A 20,436-nucleotide genomic window follows, 5' to 3' on the forward strand; every position below is an offset into this window, starting at 1 on the left:
GTAAAATAAATGTATGAAGTAACATAAAAGGTTTAAATACTGGTTATCCTTTTACACTAAAATATTACTAAAGAGGTACAAAAAAAGTAAAATGGATATGTTCTTTTTCTTTAAGGAGATTAAATATTACTGAAGAAAGAAAAAAAAAATTAAACAGCCAAATGGGGCTATGCATACGAAGTTAAAGGTTTAAATAAAACAGAAATATATATTTTATTTTTACTTGCTTAACTTGTGGAGGGTGTATCCTGTAGCAAAGCCCTTTTTTCGTGAAAGCCCGTTTCAGTCAATAAGTCTTAAAAAAACGTGTAAAGATATTGACAATAAGCTAAGCAAACCCAGGAAGACATGGAATCGTTTAAATCAAGTATCATTACATCTTCCTTTCTTAAAGAGAAGTAAGGCAGTACTTATAAGCTTACATATTTATATATAGACATACATACATATATATATATATATATATATATATATATATATATATATATATATATATATATATATATATATATATATATATATATATATATATATATATCTATTTCTGAAGCCGTGCAAGCACACTCTTGAGAATGCAACGTATAGTTGTACAGAACAAAAGCAATCTTGCCTCAAATGAATGGCAACCTTTTGTAGGTCTATGAACTTAATTTAAATTTTAGGTTTACACGGTGCTTTCTTTCCGAAGTACCTGCACTCATGAATATGTCTGTATGTGTCAGTCGGTCAAATCCACGCGCTTCGCACTGGCGAAGTACCGCTTTTAAATTTTTATTAAGAAGAAAATAAAACCTTTTTAAATTGAGGGAAAATATACTAATAACAGTTTGTTAAGGATCTGTTTTTTTGTGAAGCTGCCTTTACTCGAGTGATCACTTCGACCTGACTTGGTGGCCAACTATAAGCGTTACCTGGTAGGTAACCACCCATACAATCAGATTGTGAATCAGACTACGAATGCCGTGAATGTAATTACACACTCACTGCACTTGCTTACGGTAATCGAACCTCGGACGTCAGCGCTAGAGGGGCTTAGCAGCGGTGAAGTATTGCTTTTAAATTTTAATTAAGAACAAAAGAAAACCTCAGAGGTTCGATTCCCGTAAGGGAGTGAAGTGACTGGCCGGTTACCTACCAGGTAACGCTTATGGTTGGACAGCAAGTGATGTAACATCAGTCACGGTGCCTTCAGTTGTGAGAAGCAGATCATAGAATAATTGAAAATAGTTTTGCATTTACAGTCGACCCTTGATATACGACCGGCTTGACATGCGAACAACTTGATTTACGACCAAAATTTTTATTTTGATTTACGACCAACATCTTGCGTTACGACCTGAATGCGGTCACGTGTATCCGCTTGCGCGATTGTAAACAAACAGAAACATTCCTATTAATGCGGCACTCATTCAATAAAATGTCAGGTTTGTAAACTCTCTTGGGACCTCCCCCAACTAGAAGACATGCCAAAGTCCAAACTCCGTATGGAAGACTGTTTATCTGTTGTTGGGGCAACAGCCGGCTTAAAGCTGTGCTGAGTCTCTCAGCCAAAGCAAACAGAAAAGATATCGATGGGTGATATGCCTGCCCGGCAATGGACAAGCAAGCTTCCACAGTCGCGGCAATCGCGCTTCAGGACGCACTTCAGCATGTCGTTCCCATTGAGTGAGGAGGCGGGGGGGGGGGGGGGGTCTCAGAAGAGTTCAGAAACAGTTCCTTGTATCATCGCAAGGAAATGCTGAGAAAAATTCTTGTCAGAATAATTTGTAGGCAGGAGGAGATTAAAATTAACGCAAAAGAAGCTATAGAAATGATTGCAAATGCCTGAGCGCAAGTTAAAGAAAGCCTTTAAAAAGCCTTCAGTTTCATTATCATCCTCCTCCCTTCCTGCAGCCCAAAGATGTCAAATTAAATGGTGAGTACAGTATGAAATTGTTGTTTCTGGTAGGCTAGGCACTTTTTATTACTTTTTGGTTAGTACATTAGACAAATTATTGGTGTTTTGGTAAATTATGCACATTATACAACCCTTTTTTTATTATGAAAAGGTTAAGTAAGTGTTGCAGTGGGAGGTTCGGAACGCATTATGGGTATTTCCATTATTTCTTATGGGAAAAATAGTCTTGACTTACAACCAACTTGAGTTACAACCAGCCCTCGCGAACGAATTGAGTTCGTAAGTCAAGGGTCCACTGTACCTTTTTAGTAAAAGGCGAGCTTTTAAGCCTGAGAAATAACCCCGTAAATGCACACGTTTAATTGCACATGTGTTAATATGTATGCTTACACAGTATTAAAAGACACTCAAAAATTAACGTCATTTACCATCAGCCACGGTGCCTTCAGTTGTGAGAAGCAGATCATAGAATGATTGAAAATAGTTTTGCATTTACCTTTATAGTAAAAGGCGAGCTTTTAAACCTGAGAAATCACCCCGTAAATGCACACGTTTAATTGCACATGTGTTAATATGTATGCTTACACAGTATTAAAAGACAGTGAAAAATTAACGTCATTTACCTTCGTTCCCGCGTTTGACTCGTGCTATAAATCTCTTCCTTGTTTTTAGTTCACGTGATTACGTAGGAGGCGTGATGACGCGATACGTGACTCCGCCTCCTCCATTAGAGTATATGGACAAAAAACATGTTCCAGTTATGACCATTACGCGTAGAATTTCGAAATGAAACCTGCCTAACTTTTGTAAGTAAGCTGTAAGGAATGAGCCTGCCAAATTTCAGCCTTCCACCTACACGGGAAGTTCGAGAATTAGTGATGAGTGAGTCAGTCAGTCAGTCAGTCAGTCAGTGAATCAGTGAGGGCTTTGCCTTTTATTAATATGTATAGATGATGATTTTCACTGGCTTGTGCCAGTGATATAGATAGATAGATAGATAGATAGATAGATAGATAGATAGATAGATAGATAGATAGATAGATAGATAGATAGATAGATAGATAGATAGATAGATACTTTATTAATCCCAAGTAGAAATTCACATACTCCAGCAGCAGCATACTGATACAAAAAAAAAAAAAAACAATATTAAATTAAAGAGGAATAAAAATGTAGGTAAAAACAGATAATAACTTTGAATAATGTTAATGTTTACCCCCCCGGGTGGAATTGAAGAGTCGCATAGTTTGGGGGAGGAACGATCTCCTCAGTCTGTCAGTGAAGCAGGACAGTGACATCTGTCTGTCGCTGAAGCTGCTCCTCTGTCTGGAGATGACACTGTTTAGTGGATGCAGTGGATTCTCCATAATTGATAGGAGCCTGCTGAGCACCCGTCGCTCTGCCATGGATGTCAAACTGCCCAGCTCCATGCCTACAATAGAGCCTGCCTTCCTCACCAGTTTATCTAGGCATGAGGTGTCCTTCTTCTTTATGTTGCCTCCCCAGCACACCACTGCGTAGAAGAGGGCATTCGCCACAACTGTCTGATATAACATCTGCAGCATCTTATTGCAGATGTTGAAGGACGCCAGTCTTTTAAGGAAGTATAGCCATATCTGTCCTCTTTTGCACAGAGAATCAGTATTGGCAGTCCTGTCCAATTTATCATCCAGCTGCACTCTGAGGTATTTATAGGTCTGTACCCTCTGCACACAGTCACCTCTGATGATCACGGGGTCCAGGAGGGGCCTGGGCCTCCTAAAATCCACCACCAGCTCCTTGGTTTTGCTGGTGTTCAGGTGTAGGTGGTTTGAGTCGCACCATTTAACAAAATCCTTGATGAGGTTCCTATACTCCTCCTCCTGCCCACTCCTGATGCAGCCCACGATAGCAGTGTCGTCAGCGAACTTTTGCACGTGGTAGGACTCCGAGTTTACTGGAAGTCCGATGTATATAGGCTGAACAGGACCGGAGAAAGTACAGTCCCATGCGGCGCTCCTGTGTTGCTGATCACAATGTCAGACCTGCAGTTCCTGAGATGCACATACTGAGGTCTGTTTGTAAGATAGTCCACGATCCATGCCACTTGGTATGAATCTACTCCCATCTCTGTCACCTTGTCCCTAAGGAGCCAAGGTTGGATGGTGTTGAAGGCGCTAGAGAAGTCTAGAAACATAATTCTTACAGCACCACTGCCTCTCTCCAAGTGGGAGAGTGATCGGTGTAGCATATAGATGATGGCATCCTCCGCTCCCACCTTCTCCTGGTATGCAAACTGCAGAGGGTTGAGGGCACAGTGTACCTGTGGCCTCAGGTGGTGAAGCAGCAGCCGCTCCATGGTCTTCATCACATGTGACGTCAGAGCGACAGGCCGGAAGTCGTTCAGCTCACTAGGACGTGATCCCTTTGGGACTGGGGTGATACAAGATGTTTTCCAAAGCCTCGGGACTCTCCCCTGTTCCAGGCTCAGGTTGAAGATGCGCTGTAGAGGACTCCCCAGCTCCAACACACAGGCTTTCAGCAGTCGTGGCGATACTCCATCTGGACCCGCTGCTTTGCTGGCACGAAGTCTTCTCAGCTCTTTGCTCACCTGCGCTGCTGTAATTGTGGGTGACAATGTCTCTCCTATGCTGGTATCAGCAGAAAGATGGGTGGATGGTGTAGTACTCCGAGGTGAGAATGGGTTAGGGTGGTCAAACCTGTTAAAGAAGTTGTTCATTTGGTTTGCTCTCTTCACGTCTCTGTCGATGGTGGCACCCCGCTTCGAGCTGCAGCCAGTGATGATCTTCATCCTATCCCACACTTCCTTCATGCGGTTATTCTGCAACTTCTGCTCCAACTTCCTCCTGTACTGCTCCTTCGCCGCCCTGAGCTGGACTCGGAGTTCCTTCTGCACGCGCTTGAGCTCATGCTGATCACTGCCTTTAAAAGCCCTTTTCTTCTGGTTCAAAAGGCCCTTGATGTCACTTGTAATCCATGGCTTGTTGTTAGTATAGCAGCGTACTGTTCTTACTGGAACTACAAAGTCCATACAGAAGTTGATGTAGTCAGTAGTGCAGTCAACAACCTCCTCAATGTTCACACTATAAGATCCCTGCAGGATATCCCAGTCCGTAGTTCGAAAGCAGTCTCTCAGAGCCTGCTCTGCTTCAGGGGACCACTTTCTGAATGAAGTGCTTTGGTATGTACTTTGAGTATAAAGTGTAATGTGTAAGCTGTAAAGTAATGTTGATAATTATAGCCTATGATGGTTTTCACTGGCTTGTGCCTGAAATTTATTTGTTATGATTACAACATCAATAATAATGTACAGTAGATTGTCATGTTTGCAATACTTGAAAAAGTTAAACATATGAATACTGCTGTTACAATGCATTGTAGTGGTAGTTGAGATCTTAAGTGAATATATTCTAGTGTTGAGCATTTTAATCGTGCTCTTTTAAAACTGACCAGCTGAAAGGATCTCTCATTTCTCTTTAGATTTCATGTATAACAGTTAGATGGCGACTGACCCTGGCTGGACCAATATTACATTATATTACATCACCACCTCAAAATATCCAGTGTCCAGGGTCCAAACCTTGCTTCTAATTGTTATCTGTATAGACTTTGCGTAGTATCCCTATGTCTCTAGGTGAGGTTTTCCTCCTACATCTCAAGGTTAGATTAATTGGCAATTCCAAATTGGACATAGTATTGTTGTGTGCTTGAGTTGGCCCAGCAATGGTAATAGCACCCTCTCCAAGGCTATTCCTATCTTTCACCCAATGCTGTCATGATGGGCACTAGGCCAATGCAACCCTGAATTGGATTTAATTGGTTTTGGAGTATCATGTTTTATACCCATGACTAGTGTGTTATTGCCAAAAATTAAATCATAGTATAAATAAAAATTCTGAGGATTTCTTTAGATAGTGGTATAATGTATTTAGATTGATATATTATACTAATGTGTCTTCAAGGGCAAATTAAAAGTGTGTGCATACTAGGGGTGCACGATTCAGAAAATCTAACGATTCGATTCGATTTCGATTCTTGGGCTCACGATTCGATTCAAATCCGATTCTCGATTCAAAACGATTCTCGATTCAAAACATTATGATTGTTTTTTATTTTCCATCAGTCTGATACAAAATACAGCCCTGAGATAACAGTTGAAGTCACATTACAAAAATATAAACTGTTGCAAATATAAACTGCAAACTTTCAACTTAAATTAAACAACTTATATTGACACTTTAAATAAAAGTAGATTAAATAAAACCAAATAAGAGCTGCTATAGTTGGTTGTAAAGTGCCATTATCAGAATAAATAAAAATGCTGCTACATTGGGCTGTAAAGTGCTGTTTCAGCAGACAACAGTTTTTGAACTGTGACAACTACAGTCAAACTGACAACAGATCAGAATATATTAGATTAGATTCAGGTGTATGCGCACATTAGTGAGTTTAAAGTCCACCATCTGCTGGAATGTACATATTCTTTTGTAGAAACAGAAGCGGTTCTACATGTTCTGGAGTCAGCATGCTCCGCTGTGCAGTTACTATGTCCCCAGCAGTTGAGAATACCCTCTCTGCTGCAACACTAGTACCAGGAATGCATAGGTAGCATTTAGCCAATTTTGCAAGGAGGGGAAAGACAGTCTCCTGAGACCTCCACCAAGTTAGGGGGTCTTCTGAGAGTGACAATGAGGGAGTTTCCAAATACTTCTTCATCTCTTCCTCAGCTCTGGTGCCAGCGGATTTAGGAACATCTCTGGCATTAGTGAAAGTCTTGCCTAGTAAATTCAGCAGGGAAGTATTTCTTTTTTTGGGAACAGGGGGGCCTTCATCATCCAGCACTTCATTTGGGATGTCTGGCTCCTCATTCTGCATTAATGCACCATAAAAGAAAACAAAAACGCAATCAACCAACCTTTGTCTTTCAATTAGAAATTCAGTGTTATTATTAATTATTGTATATACCATACATATATACCATATATATATATATATATATATATATATATATATATATATATATATATATATATATAAATAAAACAAACTAAGCAATAACTAGATATTATTGTGGTACATTTAAAGTGCTACATGTCAATGGTAATTTCACAACCATACACACTGTGTATGTGGTTTTGCTAATAGCATAGTCATGCCACTGTCATGCAACTAGTGTTTTTCACTTTTACTATTAAAAAATATAATAAATTACCTCAAGTGTTGCCGCTTCAGCAATCACCTTAGAGTGTATGTCCTTTTGCTCATCCTGAGAGAGAAAGGGCAGTGTTTTGAACCTGGGGTCCAGGCTTGAAGATATGTGGAGCATATTTTTGTCTGTCACACTCGTGTATCTCTTGGCCAGATCTTCGTGAATTGCCTGTTTGATTTCCCGGACGAGTGCTGTTTCACCACAGAATCCTGCTTTTGTTTCGTGAAGTAGCTGCGCATGTAGTGGGGCTATCACAGACAGTGTCGGCGTGGCTTCTTCAGACATTATGTTTGTTGCCTCTTTTAATGGCTTGAGGGCTGCAGCAACTTCTTCTGCGTTGGCGACGTCGGTTTCGTCTAGTGTGCAGATGCCGGCTCCACATTTTCTTACTTCAGCAGAGAGAAGCGCAGCGCAAATGGCTGGTTGTTGCTCCAGGAATCTATCGATCATGTCGAATGCACTATTCCATCGTGTAGCCACGTCCGTTGTCAACTTGTGCGGTGCCAGCTCCAGAAGTTTCTGTTTCTGTTTCAAGACATGATTTGCGGTGGCACTGCAATGAAAAAATCTGGTAATTCTCCGAATTTTCCCCAGCAGACGTGAAACAGACGGCAGCTTCAGAGCTCTCTGTGCCGCGAGGTTGATGGTATGTGCGAAACATTTAACGTGTTGAAAGTTTCCCAGCTGTGCAGTAGCTAGCATGTTAGCAGCGTTATCGGTAACAATTACCAGGTCAGTGGTTGTGAGCTGCCATTCCTGTGCGACAGATTGAATGTTCTCCTTTATATGTGCGGCTGTGTGGCTTTCATTTATTGCTGTAGTTTGTAAAACTCGCGACTCAAGCTCCCAGTTGTCTGTAATATAGTGAGCGGTAAAGGTTACATACGACTGGACTGCCCTTGATGTCCATGCATCGCATGTTAAGGCTACTCTTGTTGCTTTCTTCAACGCTTCTGCTACTTTTTTCTTCGTCTCTTCGTATAACAGAGGTATCGCTTTTTCAGCAAAAAGCTGACGGCTTGGTATAGCGTATCTAGGCTCAACTGTTTTCAGCATGTACCGAAAGCCTTCATTTTCAACAACGCTGTAGGGACACAGATCTTTGAAAATAAAACAGGCTATGGATTGAGTTATTTTGTTCGCCCGTTCAGAGTTGGTTGGAAGTTTGCAACATTGATGCAGAGTGCGTTGGTCTCCTGGAATGTTTCTTACTTTTGGCTGAACTTTGTTTGCATCCTCTGGATGATGACGTGCCATGTGAGTCCTGAGGTTTGTAGTGTTTCCAAAATATTTGATTTTAGCTTTACAAAGCTTGCATATGACGTGAGTTTTATCAATCTCTTTCTTGCCATCGATGTTGTAGAATCCAAAATGTGCCCAAACGTATGCCTTAAATGAGGACGGGGCAGGTTGAATATTCTTTTCCACTGCATTTTCCATGGCTCGTCTATCGAATGCTTGCGCGAGCGCGCACTCACTTTCTTCTTACTCACACCAAGGATTACTATCTGAGCAGAAACTGGCATAGCACCATCTATAGGATTGACAAACTCCTATCCGGAAAAATAGTTAAACTCGCGCCGTTATAAAATGGGAAATATGAATCGATTTTGTGTCCTGTATGCATACCTTTTAGAATGAAACACACTTTTAACTAATAAAAAATGTACTACTGATTATGTGCACAGGCGCAACTGTTATTTATTCAAAACGCATTATTAACATTGTGCTATTCCAATAGATTCAACAGCAGGTTTTTGCGTCTTTCAAACTAATAGATGAATGGGTTCTTTCTAACTCACTTTGTCATGTTGCTGCTGCCAAGCAAACCCAGCATAACACAAGGCTTCTTCCTGTCCTACATTCCTGTATACCTTGATATACCAATCATGTTGAACTGCACATCACTCTGGGTAATATTTATAACTAGCAAAATACCCGCGCTTCGCAGCGGAGAAGTAGTGTGTTAAAGAGGTTATGAAAAAGTAAAGGAAACATTTTAAAAATAACGTAACATGATTGTCAATGTAATTGTGTTGTCATTGTTATGAGTGTTGCTGTCATATATATATACATATACACATATACACACACATATACACACATATACAGATATATTATATATACATATACACATATATTTTTTTTATATATATTTTATATATATATATATATATATATATATATATATATATACACATACATACATACATACATACATATACACACATAGATGCACTTACAATAACATAGAAATCAATATAAACAACATTAACATCATTATCATATGAGAATATGAAGTAATATATAAGAAGCACATTTCATATAAATATAAATTATTAAACAGTAAAATCTTCTTCTATAATTTGCTACCGTGGCTTTTCGTTGGTCTGTCCAGGATTTTAAATCACCTGTAGCTTGCAAACCGTTTCACCTATTGACTTGAAATCTGGTACACATATAATACGTCACGTCTGCTATCCGCTTTATGGGTGATGATTGTATTACTCTTTTTATGTTTATTTTATTTTAGAATCAACTCCTATCTGCGCACACCAGGGCGGCCGTGGGCAGATGCGTATGGTGTATTCACTCCATGTTATCGTGCATTGCGCTGTCACTGGTATTTTGATAAAAGAATTTGAACAATATATAAGAAGCGTATAAATTATTAAACAGTAAAACATTAACATTTAAGAAGTAAAGTTACATTGAGTACTACTGCAGTGCCTTCGGGTATACCTCATTTTTTGTTTGCCCATTACATGCTTAAATGTATACATTTTTTGGTGTACGTACCCGAGAACACGCGACATATAACCGAGCGTGGGAGAAGCATGGATTTTAAACACGCGTTGAGTTCATCTGCTGGTCTCCCTCGTGGAATAACTGGTAATGTTTGACTAAAATGTACAGCGAGTAAAACGACATTACCTCCTTTTTTTTTTTTACGATCTCTGAGATCTTGCTTTTTTCGGTTCAAGGCTTCATAAGGTCTTTTATGTGCCATGGTGTACTTAATAAGTACTAATTATCCCAAACCATCATCTTTGAATGTTGCAAGACTTTCGCCTTGTATGTAGATCGGGGTAATTACATTCATTGCATTCCTAGTCTGAATCACAATCTGATTGTATGGGTGGTTACCTGGCACTGTAGGGTTGCCACCCGTCCTTTAAAATACGGAATCGTGCCGCGTTTGAGAATGAAATTGCGCGTCCCGTTTTGAATCAGTACTGGACGGGATTTGTCCCATATTTTTTTTATCATTTTTTTTTTAAAGCAGCGTGTCATGCAAATCATCCCACACGCATTTTATGAAGATGCCTCCTTTCCTACTTTTGATTGGGTAATACTTGATGTCATCGTTAGTTTGATTGGTCTTTTTAACTGTCCAGTGAGGAGGGCGTGTCTTTTAAGTAGAGTCTGCAAAGTGTTGGCACTGAGATGTGGCGTCAGCGCCATAGTTGAAGCCCCTAACGTTGCGGTCAGCAAGTCGGCTAACATCCGCCATGTGCCGTCTTTCAGTTGCGAGAAGCAGATCATAGAATGGTTGAAACTGTTGCCCTTAACGTTGCGCCACGGCGTGTGGTTCGTTTATACCTCGTGTCTTCTCATTAAACTTTTATCTCGCGAATATGTTATTGCAATCCGCAGCGGGAGCGTTTCTATAAACTTAATTTAAACTTACGTTTTACACCGTGCTTTGTTTCCCTTATGAACATGCTTGTATGCTTAACTCGCTCCGTTCTCAATTGTTTAATTAATTTTTTGCTCTTCGCTGTTTCCGGCTCTTCCTCCATTTCCCCCTACTTCGTTCTTTTATCTCGCGAATATGTTATTGCAATCCTTAACGGGAGCGTTTCAATAAACTGATTGAAAATAGTTTTGCATTTACCTTTTTAGTAAAAGGCGAGCTTTTAAGCCTGAGAAATCACCCCGTAAATGCACACGTTTAATTGCACATGTGTTGATATGTATGGTTACACAGTATTAAAAGACAGTGAACAACGTCAGTTACCTTTGTTCCCGCGTTTGATAAAAGGTGAGCTTTTAAGCCTGAGAAATCACCCCGTAAATGCACACGTTTAATTGCACATGTGTTAATATGTATGCTTACACAGTATTAAAAGACAGTCAAAAATTAACGTCATTTACCTTCGTTCCCGCGTGCGACTCGTGCTGTAAATCTCTTCCTTGTTTTTAGTTCACGTGATTACGTAGGAGGCGTGATGACGCGATACGTGACTCCGCCTCCTCCATTACAGTGTATGGACAAAAAATATGTTCCAGTTATGACCATTACGCTTTGAATTTCGAAATGAAACCTGCCTAACTTTTGTAAGTAAGCTGTAAGGAATGAGCCTGCCAAATTTCAGCCTTCCACCTACACGGGAAGTTGGAGAATTAGTGATGAGTCAGTCAGTCAGTGAGTGAGTCAGTCAGTGAGGGCTTTGCCTTTTATTATTATAGATAAGGGGAACGCCTGCTTATACAGTGCACATACAAGTTCTTGTACAAAGAAATACATTGACAGAAAATCACATCCCATTTTCTTGTGCATGTACAGATTTGCATGTTTTGTGTTCTAGGTGTAATGCATTTACTAGTTTTCCATAGGCCCACTGGTAAAAGTTTTGTTCAAGGTTATAGTGAAATAAGAATTTGATTTGAAATGCTGGATCAGTCGATATGCTGTCGACTCCTGTAATGTCGACATCTACCCATGACAGTAAAGTTGAACTTGACTGTCAGAAGACAAGTTACCATGCATTTTGACAGTTGACTTTAGTGAAATGTTTCTGGATACATACTTCATAAATTAGAGCATTAAAAGGAACCAAAGCTTATCCTGGCAAGACCTGTTAGATGGCAGGAACCTAGCCATGTCTTGGATACCATACACCCCATACACATACACTCAATAATACTAGGTTAATTTAGAGAACCTTATTAGTGCATTTTACAGATGTAAAGAAAAACTGCATAATATAGATAGCTCCTCCAGAAATAGGGAGTGCATGCAAGCTGGACTGGACCAGAATGACAAATCCAATCTCTTCAGACTGTGAGGCAGCACTACTTATCACTTCATGACCATGTAAGGAAGAATCATCTGATTGATCATTTGCAATGGAACATGTTTCCAGAAATTAACTTGTGCAAATAAGTTCAACATGACTACAGCAACATAATGCATGTATTTCTGGAACTATTTAATGAAAAATTTGCTGGTGTATCCTCAAAAATGATTGAGGAAAAATGTGTTTGTCTCAATTATGGAACAGAAAAGAAAAATTGCAGCTTTGTCTGTAAATATGCAAAAACATAATGAAGTTAGCCTAGTGAGAATATGAATCTGTGTTCTGTGTCTAAATTCTACAATCTAAACCTTTTCTCTCACTAAATATGTTTATATTTACCACAAATAGCATCTTTTAATTAAGAAAGAATTATGTTATTTTAAAAAGGCAGTTATGATAGAAAAGGGTTAAAAGTAATACACTATGACTGTACATCTGGAGTTAGTGGGAGGGTCACCCATTATTCTGGAACACCTGTCCAGTAATCCATAGGTGCACTAGTGTAAACACATTATGTCATCCAACCTTCAAGTGAATTGAATTAAGTTATCAAGTATGTATGAATTGGACATATTGTGACATATTGTTAGTGGTGCTTATGTGTTTAATTTCATGTGGTGATCCTGTTCATTTTGCAGAGTTCTTTATGCTGAATGGCTGCAATATTTAATTTGTCCCTCCAATATACAGGTAAGACAGTGTGTATCTAGGAATTAGTATGAAAACATGGAAACAATGTTGTAATTACTCACAAACTGTAATTCACTAGCAATGACAGCTCCAGTGACTGATAAGTGGTGGAATTTTACTAACTGCAGTCCTTAAATTTGACATGGTCAGTAGACATAATCAATCAGGTAGGCTCTTCTGGTATATCAACAGATTTAAATGTAATGAACAGAGAATTAAAGCTAGCAAACATTTGCTGGTGTTAACAGAGTTGCTCCATTTAGGTTCTCCTACAAACACAACATTAGCAAGTAAGGCACTTTGTTTTCTTTTTAACTTTGCTGAAGCTTGAAAGACATAAGGAAAATAGATGGTAATGAAAGTCATGGCCGACTTTAAGGTTTTTCTTTAAAAAAATGCACCTGACAAAGATTAAACTATACATTTACTAGCTGTTTAGACAATACTGTATACTTAAAGTGTATGCAGCACACATGTTATAGATATTGGAATTATGTTATTAGTAAAATGTCAAAAAGCTGTTTGTAATATAATTTTCATTTATAACTAAGTATATTTTCAATTTACATATTGAAAATGAATCATTAAAATAATACTAAAGATCCCCACCAATTTCAGAGATTATCTTTTCAGAAAGACACCTGCCACTTTTAGGGCGGTAAGTCCAACCTCATGCCCACCCCCACTGTAAATAGCTGTAAATCTATACCAAGATTCTCACCAAACTCTCCCCAAGACAGCAAAGAATAAGGTTAATTATACAGTACATGATACTGTGTATATATATCAATGGCCTTGAAGTATTAAGAAATGAGATAACACTTGTGAATATGAGTCTGATACTATTTTAGGAATGCAAGTAGGGTTGTGTGGCATACTGGTGCTGAAAAAGTACTGAAAAACCTAATTTTTAAAATGGTAAAGTACCAGCATTTCAGTATTTTTGTATTTTAACGGGGGGTTTTGGAGTTATCTGTTATTTGCTTCTGAACTGTTTCAGAGCGTAATGAGGTCCAAAATTAGATATCAATAACAAAGTCAACATTTTAATACTGATCCAACACTAAATGCTATACTACCTGAAATATGTCTGAATCCTAAATAACAAGGCAACACCTGACAGGAATCTTTCAACATTTGAATACAGTAGTCTTTTATTTCTGTTATTTTTCTAACTCTACTGCTACCCTGTTTTAGGAACAAGAACAAAATGCTTTCCATATAACTTGTAGATCATGGTCATTGCTCACTGGATATAAATGAAAGGATAACATGCTGATTTTTATAGTTTGTTTAGTCATTTATATTACACACTAGCCATGTGCACCCAACTACGTTGCGCGTGTTAAAGTTGTCTGTGAAGGGCTCCCTGTTTAAACGCGGCTGCCAGTCGTGAACTGGGCCCTTCGTCGCACAGCATTATGATTTTTTATAAGGGAAACAAAATTACAAAAGAAAACCCTTGGACGTTGATTCGATAGGAACTGCCTACTCGGAATCACTGTCCGAATAGTAATTATGTGGTGGTGTAGGAGCATTTCTGCTTCTTTCCGTTCACAGTCCGTCTCGTTTTCACAACGCTGTCGTTTCCTCTCACGATCTCTTCTCAACCTTTCTCCAATCTTGCAGGTTACTTTGTGGCAATCCAAAGAGTAAGGCAATATACACGGAGCAATGGTTATAAAAGAGGGACACATAGGTATCCAGGCTCTTTAAAGCATAACTAGGGATCACTTCACTGACATGTGAGCAAGCCACGGTACAACTGTGAGACATGCAGCAGTAACAATAATAATTTCCGGAACATGCTGTTACGTTGTCATTCATTTTACCCACTGTCTTTCTTTCATCCATATGTTATGTAGGCACGTACCATTTATCTTCGGCAATCTCATTCTCTAACCAGGCTAACCAGCGTAACACTGTCCACCACCCCTTTCGTTATTCCGGCACATTGTTGACATCCGTGAGTAACAACAACGTACTAAACTGGAAGGTGGTCTACGCATGCATGGAATTCGCGGACAAACAAAGATCGAGATCTAAATGAAGATTATATATAAAGATTAGTTAATTTAAAGCACAACAATTTGTTTAGTTTGAATGTCTGTGTTTTGAGGTATGACTGGAGTACTACAGTCTTCAGTAGTATAAGCCTGGAGGAGATTCTTAATGCAATGCCTATGTTTTAGCTGTCTCTCTACTGCCATCTAGTGCTTTTTCTTCTAATTCATTCGCGGACAAACAAAGATCAAGATCCAAATGAAGATTATATATAGAAATTTCATCCATAAGTCAATCCTGTAATATAATCATCTACACCACTGATGGTAGAGCAGTAGAAAAAAGAGATTTTTAAACATAACAGTTAAATTAAGTAGTAGTTGTGTTATATTTTATTCCTAAACCAGTCACTTTGGGTTGTGAACTAGTTAAGGTGTACCAGAAATTACAGTCTAGAGAGACCAAGAGCACAGCACCATATGCCAATAGCATGGACATAAGTCTTGTGCACCCTAAGGCCGGGTTTATACTTCAAGCGCCGCATGCTGCAGCGGATGCTCCTGCTACGCAAGTGTTGTAGTGTTTATACTTGCGCACGTACTTTGCATACATCTGGAGGAATCCACCAGGTGGCAGTGTGAGATATTATCACAGTGAGAACAGGTTCGGCTTCGCTGTGTTGTGAATTGCCTGGAACACCCATTAAATTCCGATGACACCTTACCGGAATATCTCCGAAAAGGATGTTTATTGATTAAATCCAGGGATGTATCCATTCCAGCAAGCATTGGGCACGAGTGAGAAACAATCCCTGGACGAAGCCTTGGCTCATCACAAGGTGAATACCAGCACACACATACACTTGCGTCATTTTAGCGGCACCAAATCCCCAAATCTGCATATCTTTGGAAAGAAACTGGAGCACACTGAGGAAACCCAGCAGGAAAACATGTAAACTCCAGGCAGGGAATATCAGTGTCACCCCCATGTGTGTAATTATTAACAGTATTCATTACTTAAACCATCCATCCATCCATCCTCTTCTGCTTATCCGAGATAGGGTCGCGGGGGCAGCAGCTTGAGCAGAGATGCCCAGACGTCCCTCTCCCTGGCCACTTCTTCTAGCTCTCCCGGGAGAATCCCAAGGTGTTCCCAGGCCAGCCGAGAGACATAGTCCCTCCAGCGTGTCCTGGGTCTTCCCCGGGGCCTCCTCCCGGTTAGACGTGCCCAGAACACCTCACCAGGGAGGCGTCCAGGAGGCATCCTGATCAGATGCCCGAGCCACCTCATCTGACTCCTCTCGATGCGGAGGAGCAGCAGCTCTACTTTGAGTCCCTCGCGGATGACTGAGCTTCTCATCCTATCTTTAAGGGAAAGCCCAGACACCCTACGGAAGAAACGCATTTCAGCCGCTCGTATTTGCGATCTCGTTCTTTTGATCACTACCCATAGCTCATGACCATAGGTAAGGGTAGGAACATAGATCGACTGGTAAATTGAGAGCTTTGCCTTGCGGCTCAGCTCCTTTTTCACCATGACAAACAGATGCAGAGCCCGCATCACTGCAGATGCCGCACCGATTCGCCTGTCGATCTCACACTCCATTCTTCCCTCACTCGTGAACAAGATCCCGAGATACTTGAACTCCTCCACTTGGGGCAGGATCTCGCTCCCAACCTTGAGAGGGCATTCCACCCTTTTTCAGCTGAGGACCATTGTCTCAGATTTGGAGGTGCTGATTCCCATCCCAGCCACTTCACACTCAGCTACGAACTGATCCAGAGAGAGCTGAAGATCATGGCCTGATGAAGCAAACAGGACAACATCATCTGCAAAAAGCAGTGACCCAATCCTGAGTCCACCAAACCGGACCCCCTCAACACCCTGGCTGCACCTAGAAATTCTGTCCATAAAAGTTATGAACAGAATCGGTGACAAAGGGCAGCCCTGGCGGAGTCCAACTCTCACTGGAAATGGGTTCGACTTACTGCCGGCAATGCGGAACAAGCTCTGACATCGATCGTACAGGGACCGAACAGCCCTTATCAGGGGGTCTGGTACCCCATACTCTTGGAGTACCCCCCACAGGATTCCCCGGGGGACACGGTCGAACGCCTTTTCCAAGTCCACAAAACACATGTCGACTGGTTGGGCAAAATCCCATGCACCCTCCAGGACCCTGCTAAGGGTGTAGAGCTGGTCCACTGTTCCACGACCAGGACGAAAACCACACTGTTCCTCCTGAATCCGAAGTTCGACTATCCGACGGACCATCCTCTCCAGGTCCCCCGAATAGACTTTTCCAGGGAGGCTGAGGAGTGTGATCCCTCTGTAGTTGGAACACACCCTCCGGTCCCCCTTCTTAAAGAGGGAGACCACCAACCCAGTCTGCCAAACCAGAGTCACTGTCCCTGATGTCCATGCGATGTTGCAGAGGCATGTCATCAAGACAGTCTTACAACATCCAGAGCCTTGAAGAACTCCGGGCGTATCTCATCCACCCCCGGGGCCCTGCCACCAAGGAGCTTTTTGACCACCTCGGTGACCTCAGTCCCGGAGATGGGGGAGCCCACCTCCGAGTCCCCAGGCTCTGCTTCCTCATTGGAAGGCATGTTATTGGGATTGAGGAGGTCTTCGAAGTACTCCCCCCACCAACCCACAACATCCCGAGTCGAGGTCCCCACCATATACAGTGTTGACACTGCACTGCTTCACCCTTCTGAGACGCCGGATGGTGGACCAGAATCTCCTCGAAGCCGTCCGAATGTCGTTCTCCATGGCCTCCCCAAACTCCCCCCACGCCCGAATTCTTGCCTCAACAACCACCAAAGTCACATTCCGCTTGGCCTGCCGGTACCTATCAGCTGCCTCCAGAGTCCCACAGGACAAAAAGGTCCTGTAGGACTCCTTCTTCAGCTTGACGGCATCCCTCACCACCTGTGTCCACCAACGGGTTCGGGGATTACCGCCACGACAGGCACCGACCACCTTACGGCCACAGCTCCGGTAAGCCGCCTCAACAATAGAGGCACGGAACATGGCCCATTCGGACTCAATGTCCCCCACCTCCCTCGGGATGTGGTCGAAGTTCTGCCGGAGGTGGGAGTTGAAGCTACTTCTGACAGGGGACTCTGCCAGATGTTCCCAGCAGACCCTCACAACACGTTTATGCCTACCAAGCCTGACCGGCATCCTCCCCTACCATCGAAGCCTACCCACCACCAGGTGGTGATCAGTTGACAGCTCCGCTCCTCTCTTCACCCGAGTGTCCAAGACATGTGGCCGCAGGTCTGACGACATGACCACAAAGTCGATCATCGAACTGAAGCCTAGGGTGTCCTGGTCCCAAATGCACATATGAACACCCCTATGCTTGAACATGGTGTACGTTATGGACAATCCGTGACGAGCACAGAAGTCCAATAACAAAACACCGCTCGGGTTCAGATCGGGGGGGCCATTCCTCCCAATCACGCCCTTTCAGGTCTCACTGTCATTGCACACGTGAGCATTGAAGTCTCCCAGAAGAACTTGCTCGGCGCCTCTCACCGGGGGCAGCTCCAGAGTGGTAGAGAGTCCAGCCCCTCTTAAGGAGATTGGTTCCAGAGTCCAAGCTGTGCGTCGAGGTGAGCCCGACTATATCTAGCCGGAACCTCTTGACCTCACGCAGTAGCTCAGGCTCCTTCCCCTTCAGAGAGGTGATATTCCACGTCCCAAGAGCCAGTTTCTGTAGCCGAGGATCAGACTGCCAAGGTCCCCGCCTTCGGCCACCACCCAACTCACAATGCACCCAACCTCCTTGGCCCCTCCCATAGGTGGTGAGCCCATGGGAAGGGGGACCCACGTTACCTCTTCGGTCTGTGCCCAGCCGAACCCCATGAGTGTAGGCCCGACCACCAGGCACTCGCCATTAAGCCCCACCTCCAGGCCTGGCTCCAAAGGGGGCCCTGGTGACCCGCGTCCGGGCAAGGGAAAACGTTGTCTAAAGTTTGATTCATTATTGGAGGTTTGTTGAACCACTCTTTGTCTCCTCCCTCACCTAGGACCAGTTTGCCTTGGGTGGCCCTACCAGGGGCATAAAGCCCTGGACAACAGAACTCCTGTGATCATTGGGACACGCAAACCCCTCCACCTCAATAAGGTGGCAGTTCAAGGAGGGGTTATTTAAACCAAATTACCGATTTATCTGTAAAATGTAATATACATACTTTAATGCTTTTCATCATGAAAGTGATATCAAGTATAAATCTAAGGATTCAAAATGTGCAGAGAGTTGGAATATCATACATTTAATGTGCTCAGTATGGCGATCTATTGCTGGCAATCCGCTGGTGTCAGGAACAGAGAAAGCCCTAGAAAAAAAGATGGCACAGAAGAGGCTATGTGAGACTTTTAAAACGTATCGTGTCATTACGATCAGGAATATGTGACGCTTGAATATAAAAGCAGCACGAATACATCTGTATGTCGGCATTTTGCTTCACCACATTGAACCATTTATCAAATATCGAAGCACGCACACTGATCTCGTAGGATCCACAAAGCAGCTTTCTATCACATGTAGATAGTAAACAGAGACTCTGACGTCACATTCCAACTTTTAGCACACTTCGCCCCCCGACTTTTTGCTGGTACTGCAACTCGCGCACGTGTCGCATTCATTTCTGAGGACCTGCACAGAGGACGCATCAAATGAACGCTCAGAACGCGTGGCAGCCATGATGCGGGCGCGTACGCATTCTGAGTGTGAAGTATAAACAGGCCCTTACGAGATCAGTGTGTGCGCATTTGATAAATGGTTCAATGTGGTGAAGCAAAATGCCGGCATACAGATGTCAATTGCTAGTCACTTTTATAAGTAAAATAAGTTGTAAACTGTGCACACGTGTGCTGCACTTCCTGGCTTTCTTTTATACAGAAACAGTGAAACGGCCAGGTATCATGCAAGGGTGTGTACCTAATTGGAATATTAAAATTCTCCTTTAGAGAGACGAATGCGAAGGGCTAAGAAATCTGACAGAACTCACGGCTGCTGACAGTATGTCACCTGTGTGAAATAAGAGTAAAGTGTGTGAAGATGAAAGATATACTACCTGCAGCATGTGCTAGGAAAAAGTCAACTTTGATGGAACTAAAGTTAATATATTTGGCATTACACATTTCATAACATTTTTAGGATTAAATCATACAGCAGAATACTCTGACTTTCAACAACTTTCATTACATGTGAGTAAAAACAGCTTACTTTTGACACATTTGTTCGTAACTGCAATGTTAGTAAACTCCAGTAAACACCAATATATTTTACTAATAATGTTTTTTATATGAATAAAATATACAAGGATTGCTATTTTAGAAACACAATAAGGAAACAAGTAAGCAAAATGCAACTGAATATTTTTGAAAAAAAGGACTAAAAGCAAAATGTTAGCAGGCAGAGATGAAATGCAAAAGTATCTGCTGTTATATTTATTTTACATGAAAATATGAGGACTGTTGCACAATTTCTTTTAAATGATGTTTGCTTTATAGAATGTGTATATATGTATAAT

General features: G+C 41.7%; 2 protein-coding genes across 10 annotated transcripts in view; one reads left to right on the forward strand and one right to left on the reverse strand.

Moving 5' to 3' along the window:
• Nucleotides 1–20,436, forward strand: part of slc7a2 (solute carrier family 7 member 2) — a 277,877-nt gene that overhangs the window by 54,123 nt on the left and 203,318 nt on the right. The window lies entirely within an intron of this gene.
• Nucleotides 6,347–8,546, reverse strand: LOC114652794 (E3 SUMO-protein ligase ZBED1-like). The gene is made up of 2 exons (XM_028803108.2): nucleotides 7,110–8,546; nucleotides 6,347–6,766 (listed from the first exon to the last, which is right to left on the reverse strand). Exons 1-2 carry the CDS (start codon nucleotides 8,544–8,546, stop codon nucleotides 6,347–6,349), a joined length of 1,857 nt encoding a protein of 618 aa, XP_028658941.2.

Source organism: Erpetoichthys calabaricus, chromosome 5 (genome assembly GCF_900747795.2).
Source record: "Erpetoichthys calabaricus chromosome 5, fErpCal1.3, whole genome shotgun sequence".
Lineage (NCBI taxonomy): Eukaryota > Metazoa > Chordata > Cladistia > Polypteriformes > Polypteridae > Erpetoichthys > Erpetoichthys calabaricus.